The sequence below is a fragment of the Hermetia illucens genome, chromosome 5, assembly GCF_905115235.1.
Source record: "Hermetia illucens chromosome 5, iHerIll2.2.curated.20191125, whole genome shotgun sequence".
NCBI classification, from domain to species: Eukaryota; Metazoa; Arthropoda; class Insecta; order Diptera; family Stratiomyidae; genus Hermetia; species Hermetia illucens.
Window position 1 is genome coordinate 31,751,192 of NC_051853.1, and position 24,902 is coordinate 31,776,093.

General features: G+C 41.5%; 2 protein-coding genes across 3 annotated transcripts in view; one reads left to right on the forward strand and one right to left on the reverse strand.

Annotated features, from left to right (window-relative positions):
• LOC119656494 (mothers against decapentaplegic homolog 4-like) overlaps positions 1-24,902 on the forward strand; it is a 127,200-nt gene that overhangs the window by 66,841 nt on the left and 35,457 nt on the right. The gene's annotated exons all lie outside the window — the stretch shown is intronic.
• LOC119656497 lies at positions 1,007-12,986 on the reverse strand. The gene is made up of 3 exons (XM_038062832.1): positions 12,390-12,986; positions 1,572-1,816; positions 1,007-1,450 (listed from the first exon to the last, which is right to left on the reverse strand). The coding sequence occupies exons 1-2, from the start codon at positions 12,810-12,812 to the stop codon at positions 1,754-1,756; spliced, it is 486 nt and encodes a 161-aa protein (XP_037918760.1). The 5' UTR covers positions 12,813-12,986; the 3' UTR covers positions 1,007-1,450; positions 1,572-1,753.

The following is a 24,902-nucleotide window of genomic DNA, read 5'->3' on the forward strand; positions in this document are numbered from 1 at the left end:
CTTCATTATACATGTAAGCAGATATGTTAACAGCAATTTCGAAAGTTTTACCTCCAACGAAAGTATTTTAGGGGCCTGATTCCGTACGCATGAACTAAGGGGGTAGTACGCCTTTCACGCGAAAAAAAAAATAACATAATTTTTGGGAAATTTTTGTTCCTGTATGTCGTTCAGTTCATCGATCTGCTTTTTGTTACGAATCCTTTCGAAGAAGCAAGGGGGTAGAAAAACAAAGTTGTTATTACTAAAATGGACTCTCAAACGCTGTCCAAATTTATTTTGAACAAGCTTGAATTCGGTGATGAGGTACTTTTTACCCACCTCCAAACTGGAGATTGACACATTTTAATTCTAAAACCCATTTACTGATAGTTTTCTCCAATTAAAAGTGAAGAAATAATAGCGACCCAAACGAGTTGATGCTGAGCTTTCTTGTACTAAAAGTGCATCGAATCAATATCAAAAAATCAAATCAATATTAAAAAGACTTACCATGTTTGTATGATGCAGCCATGCAAATGACATTTCCCTCCAGAAGAAATTCCTTTTATACATGTATTCGCTACATGAGAATATAATATCGCTATAGCTCATGAAAAAATCATCATCATCATGATACGTGCTTTATCATGTATCCAGTGCAGTTTTGTGATGTTTTTATGTTCGCTGAAATAAATTACCCAACATCTGCAAATGTAAACTCCCTACAAACTCATAATACTATCATATGCAACCATATGCCTAGGAACAAGGTTCCGCAGATATTTGTCTTATGATTTATTGCAACACTTCGCATGATTTGCAAGTGAGAGTTTGGATATTCCTCGCAAGAGAATCAAGGAAATAACCATTCGTGCCATTGAATAGACTTCATAGTATTTAATACACAACGTGGTTTACAAATTGCCTCGGAGACATACTCCCAATGCTTAATGATGACTACTTAACTATTCACTTTTGCTATAATCTAAATTTCTATGCACAAGTTTAAATACACTGCAAATCTGGTGGCTGCGGCGTCTTTGGTGGCTGCGGCGTCTCTGGTGGCTGCGGCGAGCGTACGTTGTCGTGTTCACAGGGTCACCACTTTGAAGAAATCACTTACTTCAAAACGACAGAAACGTGAAAATTGAAATTTCGCTTAGGTTTGTACAAGGCGAGACACTTTATTTAATAGTTATTTACACAATGAAATCTACTATAAAAAACTGTACTATAAAAAACTCAACTTCTAAGTGTTAAAATGATTATCCGTGCACACTTGCCGGTAATTGGGACAGAAGAGATCGGCTTATCTCCATGCGGTTTTTTCCTGTCCCAACCGACGGCATCTTCTCACCGCTAGTCCTCCACACCCGTGGCGAGCTCTAAATTTCGAATGCCGCGAATCCTGCCGCGCCACACACCTTCCATAGTTCACTATTCGTTGGGGAGCTGTTTCCCCAACATACTGAAAGATACATTTTTAATTAACTTAACTAATTTATTTATAAATAATCGCAACATCCACATTAGTTGAGCAAAAAAAGAAAACAACATTTAAAAGTGTTTTAGTTTAATAAGTGTTTTACCTTTTACGTTATAGCTGCCGACGGGTCGTCGGACAAGACTCGAGTCTCTGGATTGACAAACGTCGTTTTTGACATTTGTCACCCCAGTATGCTGTCAGCTGTTTCACCGGTCGTACAATGCAGCGGCAGAGGTGAATTCACGATGGCGTTCAGGTTAGCGCCTCCGATGCGCCGCCACAAAATCATCCTGTATCAATTAGCTTTAAAATGTCTTGAGTTTCGTTGCCAAGCATTGTTCTAACTGCCTATCCGTGGAAGGAATTCAATCATAAAAACTTTATTTAATTTAATAATTTAAATAACTTTATTATATAAAGTGGAGGAGAAACTAAAAACTTTGTATATACTCTTTTCTGAATTGACATGTCAAAATTCATTTTTCAAATTCAATTCTTTTTTCGATCTAATCCAGGCCTACTCCGCCATGGAGAACACCTGTGGTGGCAACTGTCAATCCAATTAACAACATTTGAAATAAATTTTGAATGTTGTTAACCCGCGCCATAGTTTTATCACTTTGGCTCTTTTCAGGCAATTTTTCTTGTTTTTTGTTGCGATTGTCAGCTGCTTTTGGCTTCTTTGGCTTTTCTATATAAACATTTTCTTCAGGTGCAAAACACATTTTTAATTTCCCCCTGAAAGTTAGGACCGTAAGGCTGCTTGTCTAACAAACTTTTAAAGGTCTTTGTGTCTCCGACGTAATACTTATGTTGTGCATTGTGGCCATCTTCATATCTTCGGAACATTTCGATAATCCCATTAACTTCCATGTTTCTTGCAGAGCCTTCATGATTCTGTAGGGCTCACAATTGAAGTGTGCCTATTTCGTTCAATAAATTTAAATCATTTATTACTTATGAAAGAAAACAATTATAGACGTTAATAACTTATGACAATTCAATTTAAGAACATTTATCAAATATAAAACAATGTAAATTACATTGTACATTGTACTTTTATTCAAAACGAGGAAGACTTGTCTCAACTATTTTTCACCCATCACTAATCACTGACTTTAGTCTAATACTCGATTGCTCCGTCAGCGTCGTGATTTTCACCTCGCCACCTACAGGCGAGCCACTCAGGAGAGTGATTTTCACTCCGTGGTGAATTGCGTGATTCCCGTGCGGAGTCCGGACGAATTCTCGTTAATCAGCTGGTGCTTCCACACTGATCGTCATTAAATTAAGCATACTTTAAAATATCTTTTTTTGAAGCCCAGTTACCACAGAGTTTGCAATAACTGCACTTCACCATAAGATCAATAATTTTATCACATTTGTTTTCCAATCAATGACACCTAAGGGAGATGTAAATCTGAAACCTAAGAGAGATGTAAATCTGCGCTTAGACCATGGACCTCACTCAATGAAGTGGTTTTCAACACTATCTGCAGCTTTAATTTCTCTTTTTTTCATTTTCCGCTCTCTATATTATCTACACATTTGCTCCACTGTGCTCCTACATCTCTAAGGTTGCACAAAGTCAAAATGCCACGGACGCAAACACCAAGCAATCTCATTGAAAAAGTAATTCTGGGCGACGAATAAAAAAAAACGATCATTGGACTCACATGTTACATAAAGTTTGAAACCCTGTCCTCTGTCATCATATTTAGCAAACTTCATATCTTTCATACAATCTCTACACTTTAATATATTAGGTGTACAAATAAGTTTCCGCGGTTTTTTATAAAAAATTAGGAATTTATTGTGAAGGAACAGTACATTACGTTTTATTTAAAGTATTTTCCATCATTTGCCACTACTTTTCCCCATCTTTCTGGCAACATTCGGATACCCCGTCGAAAAAACTCTTCATCTTTTGACGCTATCCACAAATCTACCCAATTTTTGGTGTCTTCATATGATGTGAAGCGCTGCTCAGACAGACCATGTGCCATCGACCGGAACAGGTGATAATCGGAAGGGGCTAAGTCTGGTGAATACGACGGGTGGGGTAAAACTTCCCAGTTGAGTGTTTCCAAGTATGTTTTTACCGGCGCCGCAACATGTGGACGAGCATTATCGTGTAAAAGAATAATTTTGTCGTGTCTGGAGTAGTAATGGGCGCGTTTTTCCTTAAGTGCCCGACTCAATCTCATCAATTGTGTTCGGTAGAGAGCTGCAGTAATGGTTTCGCTTGGTTTCAGCAATTCATAATACACGACACCAAGCTGATCCCACCAAATACACAGCATAAGTTTTTTTCCATGAATATTCGGCTTAGCTGTCGATGTTGATGGTTCGCCGGGCTTAACCCATGACTTTCTCTTCTTTGGATTATCGTAGTGAATCCATTTTTCGTCACCAGTGACTATACGATGCAAAAAACTCTTTTTTTTTATTCCTGGCAAGCAGCATTTCACTCATGCATAATCGGCGTTCAACGTCTCTCGGCTTTAGTTCATATGGAACCCAATTTCCTTGTTTTTGAATCATTCCTAACGATTTTAAACGATGTGAAATTGCTTGTTGAGTCACTTGTAATGTAAGTGCAAGTTCTTTTTGCGTTTGGGACGAATCTTCCTCCAATAGTACTTCTAATTCCATGTCTTCGTACACTTTCGGCCTTCCACTGCGTTCTTTGTCCTTCACGTAAAACTCACCGTTCTTAAACTTTTGAAACCATTCCTGACAACTTCTCTCACTTAAAGCAGCTTCACCATATGCTTCTAGAAGCAATCGATGCGCCTCAGCTGCAGATTTTTTCAAATTAAAGAAGTAAATCAAAAGTTCCCGCAAATGATGCTTATTCGGCACAAAACTTGACATTTTTGCACGAAAAAAATGACGTGATGCTGATACGGAATCACTAGTACTTTAAGGTTATGGTGTTGCCGGATGATGAAACTTGGGATATTACGTTTTACATCTGACAATTTCTCCATAACCTTCTGGTGGGGCAATCTTTTGACAAACCGCGAAAACTTATTTGTACACCTAATAGTTTCTAAGAAGGTAAAAACACTGAATTTTAAAGTCGGGTCGATTGAAATATCAAATTCATCACTTTTTCAGCTTACTTGCTGAAGCACTTGTGTATGTCTGACTCTGTTTGCTAGTGAATTGATTTCCGACGAATTTCCTCATTTCCTTTTCCACTTGTTTCGGCATTTTTGACTGATATTTCGACGCTAAATGACGAGCACACTTTTCAGTACAAAAGCCGAATTATAACTACTTATACAGGATGCAAAGGAAACGAGAATGTGCACGAAAATATAAGTAAGGAGTAGAGATAGGTACTTGATGTATGTAATATTACAAAAGTGATATTAGCTTAAAGTGTAATATCATATTACCATCAACGAACGCGATTAAAACATCATCAAACATTACAACATCACGTAGGATCACCGCATTACCTAACATCACCGCATCACCTATCATCATTACATTACCGATGATGATATTACTTCTCTGAAAAGTAACGTTTTGCAATGTAATGGTAAATTATAAAGCATCACCGCTTTTCGTAGCACAAGTGACGGCAGCAGTTGTCGAGTGCCGAGCTGATGCTGACACCGAGGTATCCCCTGTGAATCTATTTTTGTTATGGTTGTTTATTTTCTTGGCTGCTTGGGGTTGGCTTTGTGCTGGTTTCAGGCTCGGTTTCGGCTAGAAAAATTATTTCGAGTACAAGTGAATATGTGGATGCAGATTCTTTGCTTTAAGTAAAATTGATCCGTAATGTTATCGCTCGGCTGCTGATTGCTGTCTGTGTGGCGCGGCAAGATTCGCCGCATTTGAAATTTTCCTGCGGCGATGACGCTGGTCTTGAGGGCGGCGGCTTCGAATCCTGCGGCGATGACGCTGGTCTTGAGGGCGGGGGCTGTGGTGGCTTCTCACGCACTTTGGTGCATGTGCACGGGATCTTGCCGGCACCGTTTCCTCTTAAAGCTGCACTTCTTCCTCCATCTTCGATAGACTTTTCATTTGAGAATTTATTCTGCGCTTTGTTCCTCGGTGGAATCTGGGACAGTTTGGTTCTAAACGTATTTTAATGCGGCGATGTTCGCTCCGGGGTCATCAATATAAGAGTTCTCAGTCAAATTTAAGAGCTTTTATTCTTTTCCGCGCCACATCTGCATATTGCTAGATCAAATGTAGGGTTAAGGAAGGCAGCCGGGATCAATATATTATAGTAGTTCTCTATGATATGTAGTCCTCTATGATATGTGCTGATCAAAAGTTGAGAGGGTCTTATCTATTCCACTTCATGTTTCTCATCTAATATACAAGCCTTGTTTATGGCGTATATGTATACTCTATCCGTAATTTGTATTAGTTCTGCCTATTTCTATTGGCATTTGCGTAATATGGCATGAAATTGTAGAAATAATAATAAGAAAGTGGGTTTTATTGCATCCGAAAAATGTTGGTTGTCATCTACATGTTTATTCTTAGCCGCTAAAATTGCTCGTTCACTCAACCATTCATTATTTTTGTAGTTAGTAATGATGTTTGGGAATACTTTGTTGATAAGTTCGTCTTTCGATGAGACAAAGTTACAGAAATTCTGAGGAAAAGAAATCAATCCGCTTGATTCGTCGACCGGTACTCGACCATTACCGATAGTAAGCAATTGGTCAGAGAAATCTTCAGCAGATGTATCATTAAGCAATGCAACTCTCATGTTTGTTGTTAGCTGAAGTTTCTTCACATAGCGCCATAGATTCGATGATTTGAGGCAAGCGTTTATTTCATCGGCAGCCGTTGATCTTGGAATTACTGGCAGTGTTTGGCGGAAATCACCAGACAGTAAAATCATTGCGCCTCCTAAACATCTCGAGTTATTGCGTAGATCTTTCAATATTCGGTTAAGTGCTTTTAATGCACGTTTTTGGTCGCGGAAATCAAACTTTTGTAATAAATCCAAACATTAAACTTTATTAAAACCAATTTGGCAATAACTTGAAATTCACACGACAAATTTAATTTATTTGACTTTAGCACAGTACTTGTTCGCTTCTCGAAATGCGTGTTTACGCCGCCGCGGTTGGAAACAGAAGAGACCGACTTATTTCCATGCGGTCCTTACTGTCCCAACCAACGGCATTTTTCCACCGCTAATTCTCCACTCCCCTGGTGCGTTCAGAAAATGAGTGAGTGGAGAGTTCCGCGAAATAAATTTCGAATGCTGCAGATCCTGCCGCGCCACACGTTTATGCGCCATTGTGCATTCGTCCCATATTATGATTTTCGATGCTGATAAACCTTTGGCCATTGCGGAGTTTTTTTTAAATATTACATGTTGGTTCTTCAATAGTTTGAAGATTTAACGGCAATTTTAATACTGAATGAGCCGTACGGCATCCTTCTAACAATGTGGAGCTATTCCAGAGGAAGCAACTGCAAGCGCAATGTTGGATCTCGCACGAACAGTGGCTAAAACTTTTAGGTATTTACCTTCCTTCGTGCGGAGTTATGAACTTAACACAGCAGTTCTCAGTTGACGGGGTCCTTTGAGCGCTTTGATCCCTCACGCTTCATTACTACAAAACAACGTGTCTATTCCGATGCGTGGGTCCGCACTGGATTCTAAAATAGACATTAATAAGGATTTCGCGACGGCCTATCGAATGATAAACAGAACGCGAACTAAAATTGGAAAATAGATTTTTTTTTTATTTTTTAAATTTATTTATATATCCAGTCCCTCAAAACAAAGCACTCTCCTTTCTTCTGCCTTTTCTTTAAATTACTGTTCATTTCCATTTGTTAATCTTGTCAGCGATCTGAACTTATTCAAAATATTTCGTTTAAAATACACCTGAGTTATGGCTCACCACGATGCGGCGTCCATTTTCTTAGTCGGATTCCTCTATTTTTTCCGCGAAAATCTTCACCTCTTTTTCAAACAAAAAAAACGATCTTCACTTTTCCCATCCAACTGTCACTTCCACTATCTCCCGTTCACCAGCCAAAAAATCAACTCCACACCCGTTTCTTCTCTGGCTCAGTCCCGTTTCCTTTCCTTTCTTCTCCCTCGCACCGCTTCATTTGCCGCTACATAGCCTTCAACTCTCTCTAGGCAATGTTGCATGAATCAAAGAAAGAGAAGATTGCGACAGTGTGCGCAGAAAATGGTCACAGTTCTGCGCATGACGTCATAAAGAGGGTTCAACCAGCTGATAGAACAAAGTGAATGGTTAGTCTGATAAGAAAAAAATAATAAGTATTGACGATACTTTCTTGATTTAAGTAAATGATTACTCGATTTAAGTAAATAACTTTATTATAGTAATAATAGAATTACGCACTATCTCAGCTGGTTGTATGCTGGATAAAATTTACCGAATCAATGTTAAAACGAGGACGTTTAAAGCTCGGCTTCGTTAGCCCTCCTTCCGAAAGATGGTCGACCCAAGTTAAATTCTGGTTTTCATCTAGATTGACTCCAATGTCTGAATGAAGACTTTTCATCTTATGGCAAATAAATCCCGCCAAATTTTCGAGTCCGTCGTATTCAAAATCGTTTAGTTCCTTTTCTTGAATGTCTTCGTTTATTGGAACTGGCTGTGTCAAAGAATGAAGGACTTTTCTTATAAAGATATAAAATATACATAGTTGATTGATTGCCGAACAATTGATAGATAGTGGACACCGCTCCTTCATTGTGACCCATAATATGGAGTCGAAGCCTGTACTTAAATTCCAACTGGTCCGGATGATCGTGTAAACCACCCTTGCTTCGAATAATCGAGAAGAAATTTTCCAATACATCCTGGTTCAACCGGTGTGTCGTAAATATGTTTGTGGTTCGGGGTCATCTATGCTCCCATGGATGGCGCCATTCTTCCCCCCTGTAGTGTCTACTACAATATATATTAAAACTAGAACGGCTCGGGATCTTACTTGTTTATTAGCTTTAATATGATTACATTTGTAAAACTAAGTTCACTCTTGTCGTAACAACTCTCTTCGTATCAGTGTCCTTTGTATCGCGATCGCCGGTTATTTATTCCTTGCATTACTTCCAATATCAAGCACTGACTCTCACGGCGCTGTGTTCGTTAGAATGCAATTCAGGGCTGCCACACCCCAGCTGGGCTCTTCATCGGGAGACATAAGGTTGGCATTCTCGTATAGAGCTCATCTTCCAGGTAAGTCATCAGCTCGCGTACACCTTTGCCATGTCTGAGAGATGCGGGTTCAGTCAGTGGATTCTGGGAATGCAGTGATCGAGACGCATCATTCTCATCGGCCGAATGGATTGCTCCATAACATGGTGTATGAGGCAGTCTGCTATGGACTCTGGCTACGTTCTCAAGGGTGATTCACCATGTGTATGTTATGTGTGGGGGCTGGCGGTTAGGTGGTGGGCATGGTGATGGGCTGTGAGACAATCTGCTCGAAGTATGTATTGATTGTTTTTGTTGTGTCTCTCTGTTTGGCCAGGGATGACGAAATTGGGGTGGTTGTGGATTGTGTATATGGGGTCTGTTGATTGTGGTTGATCTACTGGGTTGTGTTAGATGTGGTGTTTTAGGCGTGTGGGTGTGTTTGATGGGGATAAGTTAGAAGTTGTGGGGGAGGTCTGCAGTATTGATCTGTGAGGTGTGAATCTCCTATGTGGGTGGCCGTTGAGGCTCTGGCGGGGAGTTACGGGATTCAGTTTTACACCTTACTGTCCATCCGACAGCGGTCAATCTTCTCAAGACCATTTCCACTATTGAGTGGTCAGTGAGGACTTCGTCTTGTATTCCTGGATTGGAGATTGTGAAGATTGTTTTGGGGTTTGTTTAGTGCGCGTGTAGCGTCTATATTGATCTTTTGTGGCATGACCTTTCAAGGGGGTTCTTTTTTGTGCTAGGGTTCAGGGTCATCTGTGTTCTTGTTGGTGACGTCTTTATTCTTCTTAGATGGGTATTTTATTGAGAGGCAATTTTATTGAGAGTTGATGTTCTCGTGTAGAGCTCCTCTTCCAGGTGGACCATCAGTTCGCATACATCTCTAGCATGTCTGAGGGTAGCCTGAATCTTTCACAGTGTTAAGGACATCAATGATCGAACGCAACATACTCATCCGCCGAATGGATTGCTCCATGACATGATCCGGGAGATAGTTTGCTGTGGACTCTGTGTTCTCAAAGGGAGGGACACCATGTTTCTATTGTATGTTGTGGTCAGTGGTTTGGTGAGAGGCATGGTGTTTAAGATGTGAGACAATCAACTCGAGGTTTATATTGATTGTTTTGATATGGCTCTGTGTGGACAGAGTGAAGGGTGGTGGTAGGGGGTGTAGGTTTTTTTTTGTTTTTTTGTCTTTTGTTCAGGAGGTGGTTTTATTGACAGGTCAGGGTGGTGTTGGGGTGGCAAGGAGAAATATTTTGGGGAGGTATGCAGGATAGATCTGTGAGTGTGAGTCTCCTGAGGTGGGAGCCGTTTGGGCTGGTGTGAGGATCTGCGAGATTCAGTTTTCGACCTTACTGTCCTCGACAGTGGTCAATCTTCTCAAGACCAGTTCCACCATTGAGTGGCCAGTGAGGACTTCGTCTCATGTTCCTGAACAGGAGATTATGAAGATTTGTTTGAGGGGTTTTTTGTGCACGTGTAGTGACTATGTTGATCTAGTCGGCTGCGTACCCTTTTTTGGGGGGTTTTTTGTTATGGTTGGGTGGTGTTGCGTTAGTTATATTTGCTATGTGATGTTGTGTATTTGTATAGAATCGGTATATGAGTGCGGGTACTTTGAGTATGTGTTCCCAGGCTAGGTTTGGGTAGTACATCTTCATTTGCCCGGAGTGTTGTAAGAAAGTTTTATAGGAAGTTAGTGTAGTGAGGGATGCATTGGCTGCACCCTGAGTGATAATTTAGTTGGGTATGTTCAGTGCTTATTGTGTCGGAAGAGCACAATGGGGAGCACTTATGAAAAGGTAAAGTTGTGTGTATCGAGTTCCATGCTGATGGAAAATCCTAACGACTAATGCTTCATCGTTTTTATGTTGAGAGTCAAGGGGGCCCTTTGTTTTGGGGGCTGTTTGGGGGGTGTTGACAGAGGCATTAGGTTTATGCTGAATGTCTGCTCTCATAGGGAACGATTTTAGAGAAGCGGCTACGGGAGTATCTACTTGAGGTAGGACGCCTAGATACGTATTTCGACCCCGTCCTAGAGGGTCTCGTCAGTAGGCTTGAGTAGGCAAAATGTATTAGTTTATGTTTGGAAGAGAGAGGTGCCCTATATAACCATCAAATGTTTGTGGTTCCTATTTTGTGAGGACATGTTTGGTAGTAACATGTGCTATTAGTGTGTGTTTACATATGAGCCTCTATAGGTTCATTTAGTAATATTTGAATAGTGGGGAGTGCATGATCCCGATAGCATTGAGAAGAAGTGATGACATTGGGTAGTGTTTTATGTGGGTGTTCCTCTCTGGAGAGGGTCGTGTGGGATTGTTTTTGTTTATTTGGGGAATTGTGTCTTAATTTGTAATTTTTGTTGGAGAGATGTGTCGTTAATAAGTGTATGGCGGTGCTGTTGGTGTGGGTAGTAATGATGTCTACCATCAGTGGTTTTTACTATTGCCGCCGCGGCGGAAGAGGTCAGCAGGTTTTCAATGACGACTTCCTCAAATTCATAGTCTTTCCTGACTAAAAGGGCAGCGCCAGTGTTGTTGTCATTCCGGATAATATTATACCCGGTGAATTGCACGTTATGCCTGCTGTTTAGTTTCGTTTCTGAAACGCAATAGAAGTCTGCTTTCAGACTGTTAATCAACACTTGGGCTGTGGCACGTTGGGCGTGTGAGATCAGGGACGCGGAGTTAAAGGTGACGATTTTTAACTCCATAAATTCATAATGAGTTTTATAGCGGCGAATTGAGCGAATCATTAGTTGAGGCCGACGCGAGAGATTGCATCAATTCGCGGAAGGCATTTGGTGCGGGGATGGGAGCAGGTTGTGCTGCCACTCTTGGTTGAGTGTTTCTGGCAGCTTGAGCGTACGATACGCTGGGATTGACCAAGCTTTGTGACAGTTGTGTCACTGTGCGCTTGACTTGGGAGCTTTCATTGGCTCGCCTTTGTTTGGCAGCTTCCTTCCTGGCTACCATTTCTTTATAGGCTGGGCACCCGCGATAGCTCGCTGGGTGGCCAGCTTGGCCGCAGTTGCAGCAAAGAGGCCCTTCGGTCGCCTGTCTTCCGCATTCCCCGCGAGGATGGGATTTTGTGCACCTGACACATCTGTGCACAATTGAACAATTTTGGGCGATGTGCCCAAAATTCTGGCAGTTGAAACACTGCACTTCCTCGAAACTTTTGACCTTTTCCAAGGTTACCTTTTGATGAAGGATATATTTTACCTTCATCACCCCGCTGAGCTCTTGAGAGGGCTCGAAAGTCGCGATGAGCAATCCCGATTGCGATTTCATCGGGAGGGCCGGATTTTCGCTATGCAGAAACTTGTCTCTGCGCGTAACCAGGTTCGCAACTGTCTTCAGTTGGAAATCTGGGTGCTCTGTTTTAAGTTCTTCCAGGATGTCCACGGGGTCCGTTTCCCTGTGGAGTCCGCGGATAACTACAGACTGGGTGCGAAGGGAGGGAGGCGTCCTAGTGGTAGCATTAAGCCCCTGTTCTTTTAAAAGCGCGAAGACCTTCCCGTGATCTTCTGCCGTTTCCGTAAATATGAGGGTCCTGTCAGCCCTCGTATTTTTAAGGGACGCTTTTAGCCCCTTATTTTTCAGGAGTCTTAAAAAAGATGGTACGTTTAAACCGTACCCAGTTATAGCGGGGATTCTCATTTTCTTGGACTTGGTAGGTTGGGGAGCTTGTGGGGGGGTAGCCTGTTTAGGAGCGGTTACAGTTTTTACACTAACCTTTATCTTGTTACTTTTCCTCCTCCGCACGGAGTTGAACGGGTCACCTTCGTCGTTGACTTTGGGGTTTGGTGATGGTCCCACGCTGTCCATCTCGCACTCTTCGTTGGCTCTTGTTGAGTCCTCTATTGCTGCTGGTGCTCCCCCGCTGTCGATGACGATCGGTTCACTACTATTTCTTGCTACACTATTTTTTGCTACACTGGTTCGCACCGCCTCTTGTAGCGCTGCTACCTCCTGTTTTAGCTGAATTATCAGCTGTTGTTGGCACTCCAGTTGCTGTGCGAGGGCTGCTTTCTCGCCTCTGAGCTCTTCAAGCTTCTTCCTCAGCGGGTAGTCATAATTTTCTGAGGGGCCCGTGCTCCCCTCCTCCTCAGACGATAGCTCACCAGGGAGTGCCATTTTAGACCTCTTGGCGGACATTATTGTCCCCAAGCCCGTCCTCAGCTCTCCTCCGAATCTTCACCAGTATTCACTGAAATTAAAGAAAAACAATTAACAATAATTGCACTTTGGTATACAGTGTCTCAATAATATTGAGATGCACTGCATACTTTAATCAACTGTACTTCCTTTTGAGAGTACTACACTTAACACTTCACCACTTTTTTTTTATTTACGTTACTTGTTTCGTTTCACCGTGCTCCGTGCTCCGTGCCACGTCTGTCCGCTTCGATGTCTCGGAGCGAACTGGGGGCCTGCGACTTTTTCATCCCTTAAATGCGTCTGGGTTACGCTACCCATGTCTACCTCTGGAGGGGGTTTTGTGTATGGTTTTGCATATGGGCTGATACTGGGTTTTTTTTTGTGTTAATTGCTTGTTGTGTGCTAGTGCGTGTGTGGGGAAAACCTATGGTAGTCTCTATGTTGGGTGGAGGTGTGAGTTGTTAATGAGGGCGGGAATTTTAGGGATGTCTAGTCGCTTAATGGGTATTTGGTTGGTTTTTTATGATTTTGCTAATCTCGTTGGTGTCAGGAGGTATGGTTCGTTTTATGAGCTTACTTTAAGATGTAGGGGATTTTGGGGGTCTCGATCTTTGTTACTTTGGGGGTGTATGTGTTAACTTGATCGCAGTTGTATTGTTCACCATGTTTGTTCAGAATTATGAGGGTGGCATTTCTGAGTGCTTTTTCCACCTGCTTCTTATGTTCATGCTTAGAGATTTTTCTTTCCTCTGGATTTTGTCTGGTGATTAGTATGATGTGGTTTTTGTTGTGAATGATGTAGGGTGGGTTTATGTGCTCAAGTGTGTCCTTGAGGGCCTGCATGATTAGGTACATGTACCTGTTCGACAGGAATTCCCCTAGTGGGTTTCCCGGTGTGTATTCCAAGTTTTGAAATGCGTATAATTTGTTGTTGTGCGAAGCGATGTTGTTGATCGCTAAATGGTCTAGGGCTCCATCTATAATTTTGGAGATCTTTTTGTTTGAGAGGGTTTGAGCTGTTTTTTCCTTTATTGTCATGTTTGGGTAGTAGTTGATTGTGTCGATTATTTCAATGTCGTCATCTATTCTGCTCGCAGGGGCATTGATATCGTTGGTTGGTAGGTTTCTCTTTTTTAGTTCTTTGTTGCGGCTTTTTAAGTAGTTGAGGACTACCTTTGTTGGTGTGCATGTTTCCGGTTTTTCTAGGGTTATCTTTATGAGGAGGAGTTGTTCTGGGTGTGTGTGACCTGGTGTACTTGAGATGTGGTCTAGGGTTGTATCTATGTTCTCAAGCGTTATGTCTAAGTCTGTTTTGGGGTCTAGGAGGGTTGTTTTATTGCTATTTTTCTGGCCATATTCTAGTGAGTGGATGAAGGCATGACTTAATGTTTCAGTTCTGGTCCCTCTGAGCTTTAAGCTTAGTGTTTCTCCTGATGTTGTGCTGGGGTTTAGGAGTATTCTAGGTAGGCTTTCTTTATGGTTGAGGGTGATGCCTAGAGTTTTCGCCTGTTCTCTGTTCCTCCTACTGTGTAGGGCCTCAATATGGGGCTTGAGGACGGCGAAGTTTGTTTTGTTGCTGACCTCTTTGATGAGTCCCGTTTTTAGGCTTTCCTTTATTTTCCTTTTGATGATGCTACCTGTCAGAAAAGTATGAACGGTCTTCCATTTCCTATGATTGTCCATTTTTGTTGGTGGGGAGTTCCGGCTTCGCATAATGGCCTGTTGTTTTCCTGTGAATAAAGGTTGTGGAGTACGGGCTCTTGTATTTTAAGGTGTTTGGGTTAAGATGAAGAGGGGGGGGGGGGGGGTTTGCTATTGGGGAAGTGGTGTGTTTTCTTAATGCCTGTTGTGGTCTCAGGTTGCGGTTGTTTAGGCTACATGGGAGTACCGGTGTGGTTTGTTTGTGTTGTCGTTTCTTGTTTATTCAGTATTTGATGTATTTTCTGTATGTTAGCGGTTAGGGTGCTTGGTCTCTCGTTTGCCGTATTGTTGACTATTTTGTTGTTGAGTATACTTATAATACTTTGTCCTGGTTGTGTTTTGGAGTGTCTATTAGATATGACCTTGAGGAGGGCGAGGATGGGGTATCCAGGTCTGATCTTTTTTGTTTTACCCTTTTTGATGTCGAGTGTGTGTTGAAGTCTGTTGGTGTGTTGTTTTGTTGAGGATGTGGTTTTTGAGATGTCCGTTTTGAGGTTGCTGCCTCTGGTGCTGGTGATGAGGAAGGTGGTGTGGCAGTCGCTACACGGGATGATGGCTATGGAATGCCATTTTTCCAGGGTGTGTTTTTTATCTTTGGGGTTGTTGTAGAATAGGTTTCTGTTTGTTTTAGGGATATAGAAGTTTAGCTTGTTGTTTGGTTTAGGGATATAGAAGTTTAGCTTGTTGTTGCTGCTGTTTTTGTTTTTGGAGACAAGTGTTTTTATTTTGTCGCTGATGTTTCCTAGGTAGGGGATGCATTGCCAGGTTTTCGTGTTTGGTTTTGTGGGGCTTTTTCGATTAGTTTTGTGTATTGTTTGTATGTAGGTGTTTTGTGGGTGTGCGGGGGTAATGTTGGTTAAAGGAAGATGTAGGTTGTTGTCTTCGATCAAGAGGAAAGCCCGATGATGTATCTCTTCATTCATCTCAAGATTGGGATTTCTGGAACTGACACGAATTTGATGTAAAATATCTTCTGACATATTATCCTTGTATTTATGCCACATGTTAGATGGGTTTGATGGAAAGCATGTCGAAATTATGATAGCAAATAATGTGCGTATCTGACTTGAAGATGCAGAGATAATGGCTTCAACGATTGTCGTATCCCAATGGATATCGTTTTCTAGCAAATTGAGTTCTTCACATGCAGCACAATATGTTGGGAATATTGAACAACATTGGAAGCGGTGAAATATACTCGTTGACCATTCTCCAGGTGCACCGCCAAATGCACAACAACAGAATGACGTTCGTGAATAGGGAATGCGAATATACGCCAAATCGCTTCATTGCAGTTCACATAATGACCAACTTGATAGCGCGCAATTTCATCGTTGATATTGGAGGATTCGATACCAAAAACCGCCATATCGCTGCTTTTCGTGACATATTTACAAATGTATTTTGTGGACTTTACTGAATTGCAATACTCAACGTTGCAATGTATCTTGAATGTTTTGGAAATAAGTGGCGAATATGGAACAATCCAACTGTTGTCGAGAACGGAATCCATACTTTTCACTTTTGTTTTGATAGTTCGACCGTTATAATCAGGTGATCGACGGTGTGGATAACCATCGTTGCCAGTGACGGTCTGCGCCGTTAATTTCCGTGGATATCGTTTGGAACACTTGCCGTCGACCATGTAAGGTGATTGGGGATTGATGGCGCCACACGGTCCATGAATCATATTTGTAATTACAACATCATGTAGGTCTGGATCGGCTTCGTGATCGGGAATCTCGGCACATATGATATCATCTATTTGGTCTGTTTGAATTCTTTCCACTAACCAAATAAGAATGTGTGCGCGCCAGGCCTCATTTTTGCCATTCGATTGAATACATCCAGCATCGAGTATCTCCAAAGACGCGTTGTTTAACAATGCAATTCATCAGGGACCGCATTTGTTTTCTGAATATACGTGCGGTGATGTCGTGTCGATCACTTGACCGATCATAATGATGAACATATGCCATTGCATCTTGCGCATATTCATGCATATGATGTGGACTGTCTATGTACGTCGCCGGAAGAATAGTTAATCGACCAATATTAGCTGTATTTCCTTCAGTACCAATTGCATCACATAAACGTATATACTCCTCAGAACGCAGTTGGCTTGGTTCAACCTAATGAAATTTAAACGCTCCGTTTCTATTTTGACGTACATGTCGACGCAATACTGTTGAAACAATCGACGAAACCGCAACAAATAGTTGTCAGCATTTTGACGAATCATCAAACGATATGCGTAATAATTCATCGAACTAACTTTTTTTGTAGTTTCTTCACCTGAAATTAAAACACTTTAATAATTATAAAGGGGTGAAGATGAATGATTTTAAATCGGTTGCCAGTCATTTGTCTAATTTTACAACAACCCCTTATCTTTTCCTGGTAATAAGCAGTGTAATTGGTTTTTAATTGTAAACCAAAACCAAACAATGTAAAATGTATGTCATGTTGAACTATGATATTGATACTCACCATTTAATGGATTTATCATTTTGATATTAAAATAATATGCATCTTCTCCTTGTCAAAACATCAGCGGGTACTGCAACGTGTGATATGAACGACGTGTTTTAGATATTTGTTGCAGTTGCCCAGTATCACGACGTGTAAGCACAATATCGCGTGTTTCCAAGTTTTCACCAACAATCAGGATGGCAACTTCATCTATTGTTGGAGCGTTAAATATGCGTTCGTGTGCTCCAGATGGTCGTTTATCTGCTCTGATCACGACTTTGTAGTCATCATTTGGCATGCGTTTCAAAGCACTCTTGAACAGCCTGACCAACGCATGATGTTCATGAAGCAGTTGCTGCAGATCTTGAAAAATTGCTCTTTTCATTGCTGCATTTATCTCTTGACGTCGATCAACTTGTTCTTCCATGTTGCCCATGAAGTATATGCTGGCAGAGTCAATAATGGCAATTTCACTAAGGCAGCACAATCCGGACGTTTCTCCCTGGAAATTTCAATGCGTCACAATACTCGCAAACAATTCTCCCCAATGCAAACGCTAAGATGCGACCAGTAATCAGTGCTGCAATCATATCGAAACGCTGCTCGATTCAAATCAGCACTTGATACATCTCTTCTTGTGCATCGAAAATTATTTACTTCTTCATCTCTGTTATTCGCTCGACGATTTCGCATTGCCAACCGAGCCGTTTCACAGGCTGCCTCGCTTTGCTCTTGTGATTGATAAGCGCAAAGTCGAGCCATACTAACGCGGCGCTCTTCACGGGTAATTCCTTGTGCTTCTTCAGTCATTTCATTCGCAATGTTTCGTATCCTTCTTGCATTACGGCTTTGTCGGGAAAGATTCGACCGTCTTCGTCGCGGCATTGTTAATGATGATTCAAAGAGAAAACAAATTACTGATATTATCAATTACGTTTAGCTACAATTTTTATAATTGTCAAATTTTTTACTATACTTAACCAAAGACAAAATTACGTTTAGCTGTCATTTACGTTTTGTTATTCCATGTCAGATGCGTTTTTGTTATACCACGTTTTATAGTGACTTGACGGAAACGCGGTCGAATGGGATAAAAAGTCTCCTGGCCCTAAGCTACCTCTTCACCAATTTGCTTGTTTAAGCCATAATAAACAACGGCAAAAAATGATTGCTTATCCTTCTTTTACTTCACAAAGGCTCAGGCTTACGATATTCATACTTAATAGCCGTTCTATCTACACAATGCAGAGCAAAGCAATAGCAATAGTACATATTTCTTTAGCGATACATAATATATTATAATGTTGCCGGCTTCTTTTTGTAATATTTCGCGATGATGTTTGTGATATTTACATTGTAATATCACTTTTTTAAAAGAGTGATGTGATATCATACTACCTACTCAAATGATGTTTCGCGTATCTCTAGTATGGAGATAAAAGGAAGAATGGGGGACTGATAGTGATAGTTTGAAAGTACGAGAAAATAGTCACTCATATACAAAATGTAGCTCCTTCGAATAATACAAAATGCAAAAGAAAAGGTAGAAAAATAGTGTCAAAAATTCGGCGAACACAATAATTGTAACCAAAAATACATCTGTATATAGTACAAAAATGAGGACTAATACTTAATATGCATTCCTTTCGTGGCAATTACGGCCAGCAGACGGCGTGATATCGAGTGTACGAGGATTTGAGTCTGTTACGTACGCAATAACTGTGGCCCCACGTTGGGCGCCAATTCTGTTATGGCGAGAGTCCAAAGTTGCATCACCTAAGCACCAACACGGTCACCAAAGCTGTCAAATAATCAGGCTCCTCTAACAGGTTTGCCAGTCATGAACACTGACTGCGCGAGATAATATATGGACCCGGACGGCACGTGCTGAAGCTGATTCAAATGCTAGAAGTTCAGCGAGATGAGGGTCGGGGTTCTTGGTTTTCAAATATTATCTCCTTGTCAGAACACAGATTTTATCACGTGCCCTGACTCAATAAAACCTAACGCGCGAGGGTTGGATGGGGATGGCATATACGCAATGAGTGGCCCCATTTTCCTTTCCTCTTCATGAGGTCAGATGACATGGTGGCCCTGCGGCGGTCCATTTTATTCCAAAAACAAATTCACCTCCACGGTACCACATAACATTAGATCCATGCCCGAATTATGTAGGTTAGAACATCTAGACCTCGAAAGCGGCCAAAAACGTTATATCGACGCAACAAGTCATTCCTGGGGATATGAAGCTTCATCCCTCATGTAAAGCCGTTTTTAGCCGAGAAGCACTGGAGATGCATCGTTTTCGAATTTTCTTATCGAGAATGGACGATAAGTGTTTAATCGGATTAAGATCCTTGGTCTGCGGTGGGGTTTTCAACTGACGTGGCGCATTATATAATGACCATTCTTTTGCAACCCCGGTCGTGTGTTTAATGCCGTTGCCCTGCTGGAACCGGAATGACTTTGTCAGGCCCAATTTCGGCACCCTCGACCGCAGATTACGGCGCATTATATCGACGTAGTCTGGAGCTTTTATAATACCTTCAATGGATTCAAGCTTCCTTACACCTATCTATCTATCTAACTATCACGCCCCGATGCTTCACGGTCGGTTGTAAAATCTGCGATTGACGGTTGCCACCACCGGCCTGGATTAGGTCGCAAAACTAATGGAAGTTAGGAAATTAGATTTGTCAGTGTGGGCGAAGGAGCTTACGGTGGTCATCACTCGCTTTCTCAGTTGGGAGGACGAGGAAAGTTTGAATTGTACTGCGAAATGGTCAGACATGCCTGGTAGAGTGTTGCAAGATATCACTTGAAAGTTCAGGGAAGTTTTCCCCGATAGGAGGAAGTAGTCAATGATTGATTGACTACTGGGTCTTGTCGGAGAATTTGGCAAGACCAAATCGACATAGGCTGGCGGGTAAGGGTCTTGGATTCATTTAAGCCCATTTCTGTTGACTGCCATATCGCCTCAGGAGGTGTGCCTCGAGTTGAAGTCGCCACCGAAAATGAGGTACTTGTATTTTAACTGGAGAATGCCCGTAGGTCTTGTCCCAGTTGCTCAGTTAGAGAGTTGCATTTGATGTAGACGGAAACTACCAGAATCTGTCTACCATCAGTGGCGGAAGAGGTCAGCAGGTTTTCTATAACGACTTCCTCAAATTGATAGTCTTTTCTGACTAAAAGGGGCAGCGCCAGTGTTGTTGCCATTTCGGATAATATTACACCCGGTGAATTGCACGTTATGCCTGCTATTTAGCTTAGCTTCGGAAACGCAGTAGAAATCTGGACGCGGACTTAAACGTGATGATATTTAACTCCATAGATTCATAATGAGTTTTATAGCGGCGAATTGCGGCGCCTGTTTGGGAGCGGTTACAATTTTGACACTAACCTTAGTCTTATTTTGCTTCCTCCTCCGGACGAAGTTGAATGGGTCACCTTCATTAATGATGACTTCGGGGTATGTTGGTGGCGGTCCCATGCTGTTCATATCGCATACTTGGCTGGTTCCTGGTGATTTCTCCATCGTTGCTGGTGCTCCCTCGCTGTCGATGATGATTGGTTCATAATTGGTCCTTGATGTGCCGGCTGCTAGCTCCTGCTGGAGCTGAATCATCGGCTGTTGTTGGCATTCCAGCTGATGTGCCATGGCTGCCTTTTCACCTCTGAGCTATTCAAGCTCCTTCCTTAATGGGTGGCCATTTTCTGAGAGGCCCGTGCTCCCCTCCTCCTCAGATGATAGTTCCTCAGGGAGTATCACTTTAGTTCTCTTGGCGGACATTATTGTCCCCAGGCCTGTCCTCTGTTGTTCCCAGAATCCTCAGGTATTTTTAGGAGCTTGTATTTTAACAACAACATCTTGACTAATAAAAAGAAAACTTCTTTTCGACGCGAGTGTTAAAGCGAAGACGCGAAAAGATGCCGATGCAAACGCCTCGACGCCGTCTCTCGCGGCAATTTTGTTTTATTCTTACCACTTTTTTTAAAACAACAAAATTTTAATAAAATTATAAATAATAATAATGCGGCGGTGTCTGTTTTGTTGACGGTTGTGGCGGCGGCTACGGCGTTGACGCTGGTCTTGACGGCGGGGGCTGCAGTGACGGCGGCGGCTTCGAACCCTGCGGCGATGACGCTGGTCTTGACAAAAGAACTTTGAAACAAATTCGCATTTGAATAAAAATTACACTAGAATTTTTGCTTGTATTGCACTTGTTGTGCGCCATCACATTCCCACTTGCACATGAGCAGCAAGGAACTCTTTTATTCTTCTTGAACTGTTTCCATTGTTTCTCAAGATCTGTCAGCAGTCTGGAAGCTGTGTGATCCATTAAACTCTGGAGCTTAAGTTGAGCTTCAACTTCTGTAATATGAAAGGACTCCTTGTCTTTTCCTTTGCTTACGAAGTTTAGACTGAGCAGCGAATGTGAACACGTCCAATTCATTCTTTTTTTTTGTTGTAGTTGTTCCGTTTTTCTTCTCTTGCTTTTGCCGCTTGAATCGGGAAACATTATCTGTGGTCGTCCTCCAGACGGAATTGTAGTTTTTGGTACACTAAATGTTCCGTCTAACCATAGTTTGCGCTTTTATTTTTCAATTTTGACTGTATCCTCGTTTGAAAACGGTTCGAGGTTTAGGATGTAATTCTCTAAATAATTCAATTTGAAACTTCAGATTTCTTCATATAATTGAATAATTGTTTCCGAGTCATTACTCGACGATTGGATGGGCCTTTAAACAGTTATTTTCTTCTCGAGTTAAAATCACACTATTTTCAAAAGGTGGGTTTTTGGAACACGTGCTAGAATCGGTGCACTATAACAAAAACACCTGTCTCACCTCTGCCCTGGGAGCATCGTGACCGAAGTGGTTACAAGGTGGTATTTGCTCCCTTTTATTAATTCAAAAACACGTCAAGTATATGAATTATAACGAACAAAAATCCGCCTTGTAATTTTTTTTTAGGCCTAAGCCGGCCAAGACTAAAATAAAATTTTTGTTTAGGAATTGAGGGATTTCTAAGTCCGCCATCTACTTAATGGCGTTGCAAAGGTTGAAGCAAATCAAATTTAAAACGGGAATTCCGGCTGAGGTGACTGCATAGCATTGACATTATCCCAATTTGTAACAAGATACAGTTAGTAAAATTGAAATCCGGATACCGTCGTACGAAATACGTAACTGTCCATGTGCTTTGTTTTTTACAAGAAAGTAACGTCTAGTCTGTTGGATCAACGCAAAGAAAATCATCGAAAAAGGATTAAATACAACCCTTGCTGAGGGCGAAATTCAAGAAAAATTCTATTTTCGTATGGTGTGGAGACTTCTATCATCATATGAAGCCTTCACTAACCAGTGACATGGATTAGACCAAACGTTGGACATATTCGGCTAGAATTTTTCTCCATTATTTGAAAAGATGTTCCATCAAGTTTTGATGTTGCCAGTCCACTAATAGTTCCTCTGATCCCAGCCTCTTTACCTTACCTTCTCTTTAAACGAGTTTTATGGAAAGTCGGAGCAGCTAAAGTGCCAAACTCCAGGCTAACCGACTTTGGGAGCAGCAATTGCTTGAACTCCACAAGAATTAAACACGTCGTGATTACCTTTGATAGTTCTGACGAACTATGTATTTCTCAATTCATGTTTCCTAATTTATACAAAATTTACATGTACTTAGTAGGCCTGTACTTTTAGAAAATATTACGTAGTAAGCAATGATAATGTGGATAAGTTTTACAGTATTTTACAAAGTATTTTTCGCTCGAATTGGAACCTTGGACCTATCATTGACATAATCCCGCATGTTCTCAATAATATTGCAGTCCGAAGATAGTGGAGAGGTTTTGAGCTTTTAGAGTTTGTTATTAAAACATTTAGCTCTTCATTTTCAACGTTTATTTATATGTAATACTACTTAAAACCAAAATCTTACTCTAACAAGATAACTACCGACGGTAACTAATTTGAACGTAACATTGTATATCATTTGTTTTTTACCGGCCGGCGGAAGTGAATTGACTTTACTCGAGACTGTTGGCAACATGTCATTCTTGACATTTATCACCCCAGTCTCGTGCCAGTCCGTCAGCTGTTTTTGCGGCCATTGAATGCAGTGGCGGAGGCGAATTCATATTGGAGCCTAGGTTCGCGCTTCCGATGTGCCGCCACAAGCTGTTTTGGGCAATTGAATACTACCGCATGCGTCTTTTTCACGCTTTATATGTATTTCATCTACATAATCCCGCATGTTCTCAATAATATTCCAGTCCGAAAATTGTGGAGAGGTTTTAAGCTGATTTGGACAATTGAACACTACCCCATGCGTGTTTTTCACGCTTTATACACAGTATAGCCATAAGTTCTGTCAGTCAAACAAATCTTTATTTTTCACGAAGTAATAAACCAAATCAATCGAAAAGTACACCATTAGAAAAGGGAAACATAGAGCTTTCAAACGAAAAAAATAATTATTCAAAATGGCCGCTGCTAGCAGCTATACAGGCCCGAAGTCTCTGTGGCGATGCATCGATCGCTTCACGTACGGTATGAAGCGGCATTTCCCGAGCTGCACGCAGAATGCTGGCCTTGAAACTCTCCAAATCGGTGTAGTTCGATCGCAGGCAGTCTCGTCTTACTTAGCCCAAAGGCTGTAGTTCTGAGGATTCAAATCTGGCCTGTCTGAGGCCAATTCAGGAACATGCGCCGCTAACCACTGCTGAATTATTTTGGCTTTGTAAGCGGGGGCCGAGTCCTGCTGGAAGCACCACTGTTTTCCATCGACATAATCACTCAATGGCTCGACTACATCCTCTAACATCCTTTCGTACACGCTCGCATTGGTTTTGACCCCCGTTTCGCAAAAATGAATATCAGTTACTTCGCGATATGGGACACCCCACCATACCATGACAGAAGTCGGATGGTGACGACGTTGGACTTGCGGAACATTTGCTTTGCTTTCATAATAATTGTGAGCATATACTCGATCATTTTGTCGGTTGAATTTTTTTCCTCTATGGTAAACATTTTTTCATCAGAAAATAGAATTTTGCGATGTTTTTTACCGTGAAATCGTTGCAGAAGAGCAGCACACCGAGATCGCCGTATTTCCTTCAGTTTCGGCGTCGACATATGACTAATGAACCGCCGGTACGCACGGGGATTGAGATCTTCTCGTAAAATACGACTCATACTTGGAGTTGAAACACCCATTTCCGCCGATATTCGCTTGTGCTTGCGGAGAGGTTTGCCACGAACACGCTCACGCAAATTATGCATTCGGGCGACGTCCGAAGCGCGGGTCCCCCTCCCGCGGCCTGTCAACCACAGCATACTTTTGACTAACTTATCCGTAGTATTAGACGCGATATTTTGTCATTTTTGAAGGATTACGTTTTTTAACGTATTTTTGTTAGTGATGGATACTCTACGAATAGCGTTTTTTCAGAAATGATCAGAAATGTTCAATTGGATTAAGGGGGTCATCCCGTGTGAAGGGCTTTTTTTGAAAAATTATTTTGGAGGACTGGATAAAGATAGAAACGTGATTTTTTCACCATATGTTTACTGATATCTCTAGTATATGTAATAAATTCCATTTCATTTCATATTCAGCTTGATATCATAGCTAGTTTTCGGAATACGTGTCAATTTATGCCCCCATCTCCAAAAAAAGGTGTTTTGTTTAGGATAAGTGAGTGTTTTTCTGCTGCCACGCTGGAGGACGCTGTGTTCATCTGAGGAGAAAAAACTAAACGGCATTTTAATGTGGGCTATATTCCATGGTCCGCAAACTAGGGTAATTAGAATATATTAAAAGGTAAATTTTTGGTGGGCTTTTTAACTTAATTTTTTGGATTTTGGTGTTTTTTAAGGCTTTTTTTATGAATAAAGAAAAAAGGA

Excerpts from the sequence above, each read along its gene's own strand:
- LOC119656497 (XM_038062832.1), bottom strand. The coding sequence starts at position 12,812 with ATGTCCGCCAAGAGGTCTAAAATGGCACTCCCTGGTGAGCTATCGTCT. Across the intron at positions 1,817-12,389 it reads GGAAAAGTAACAAGATAAAG|GCAGTTAGAACAATGCTTGG; the intron begins GTTAGTGTAAAA and ends TTCCACGGATAG.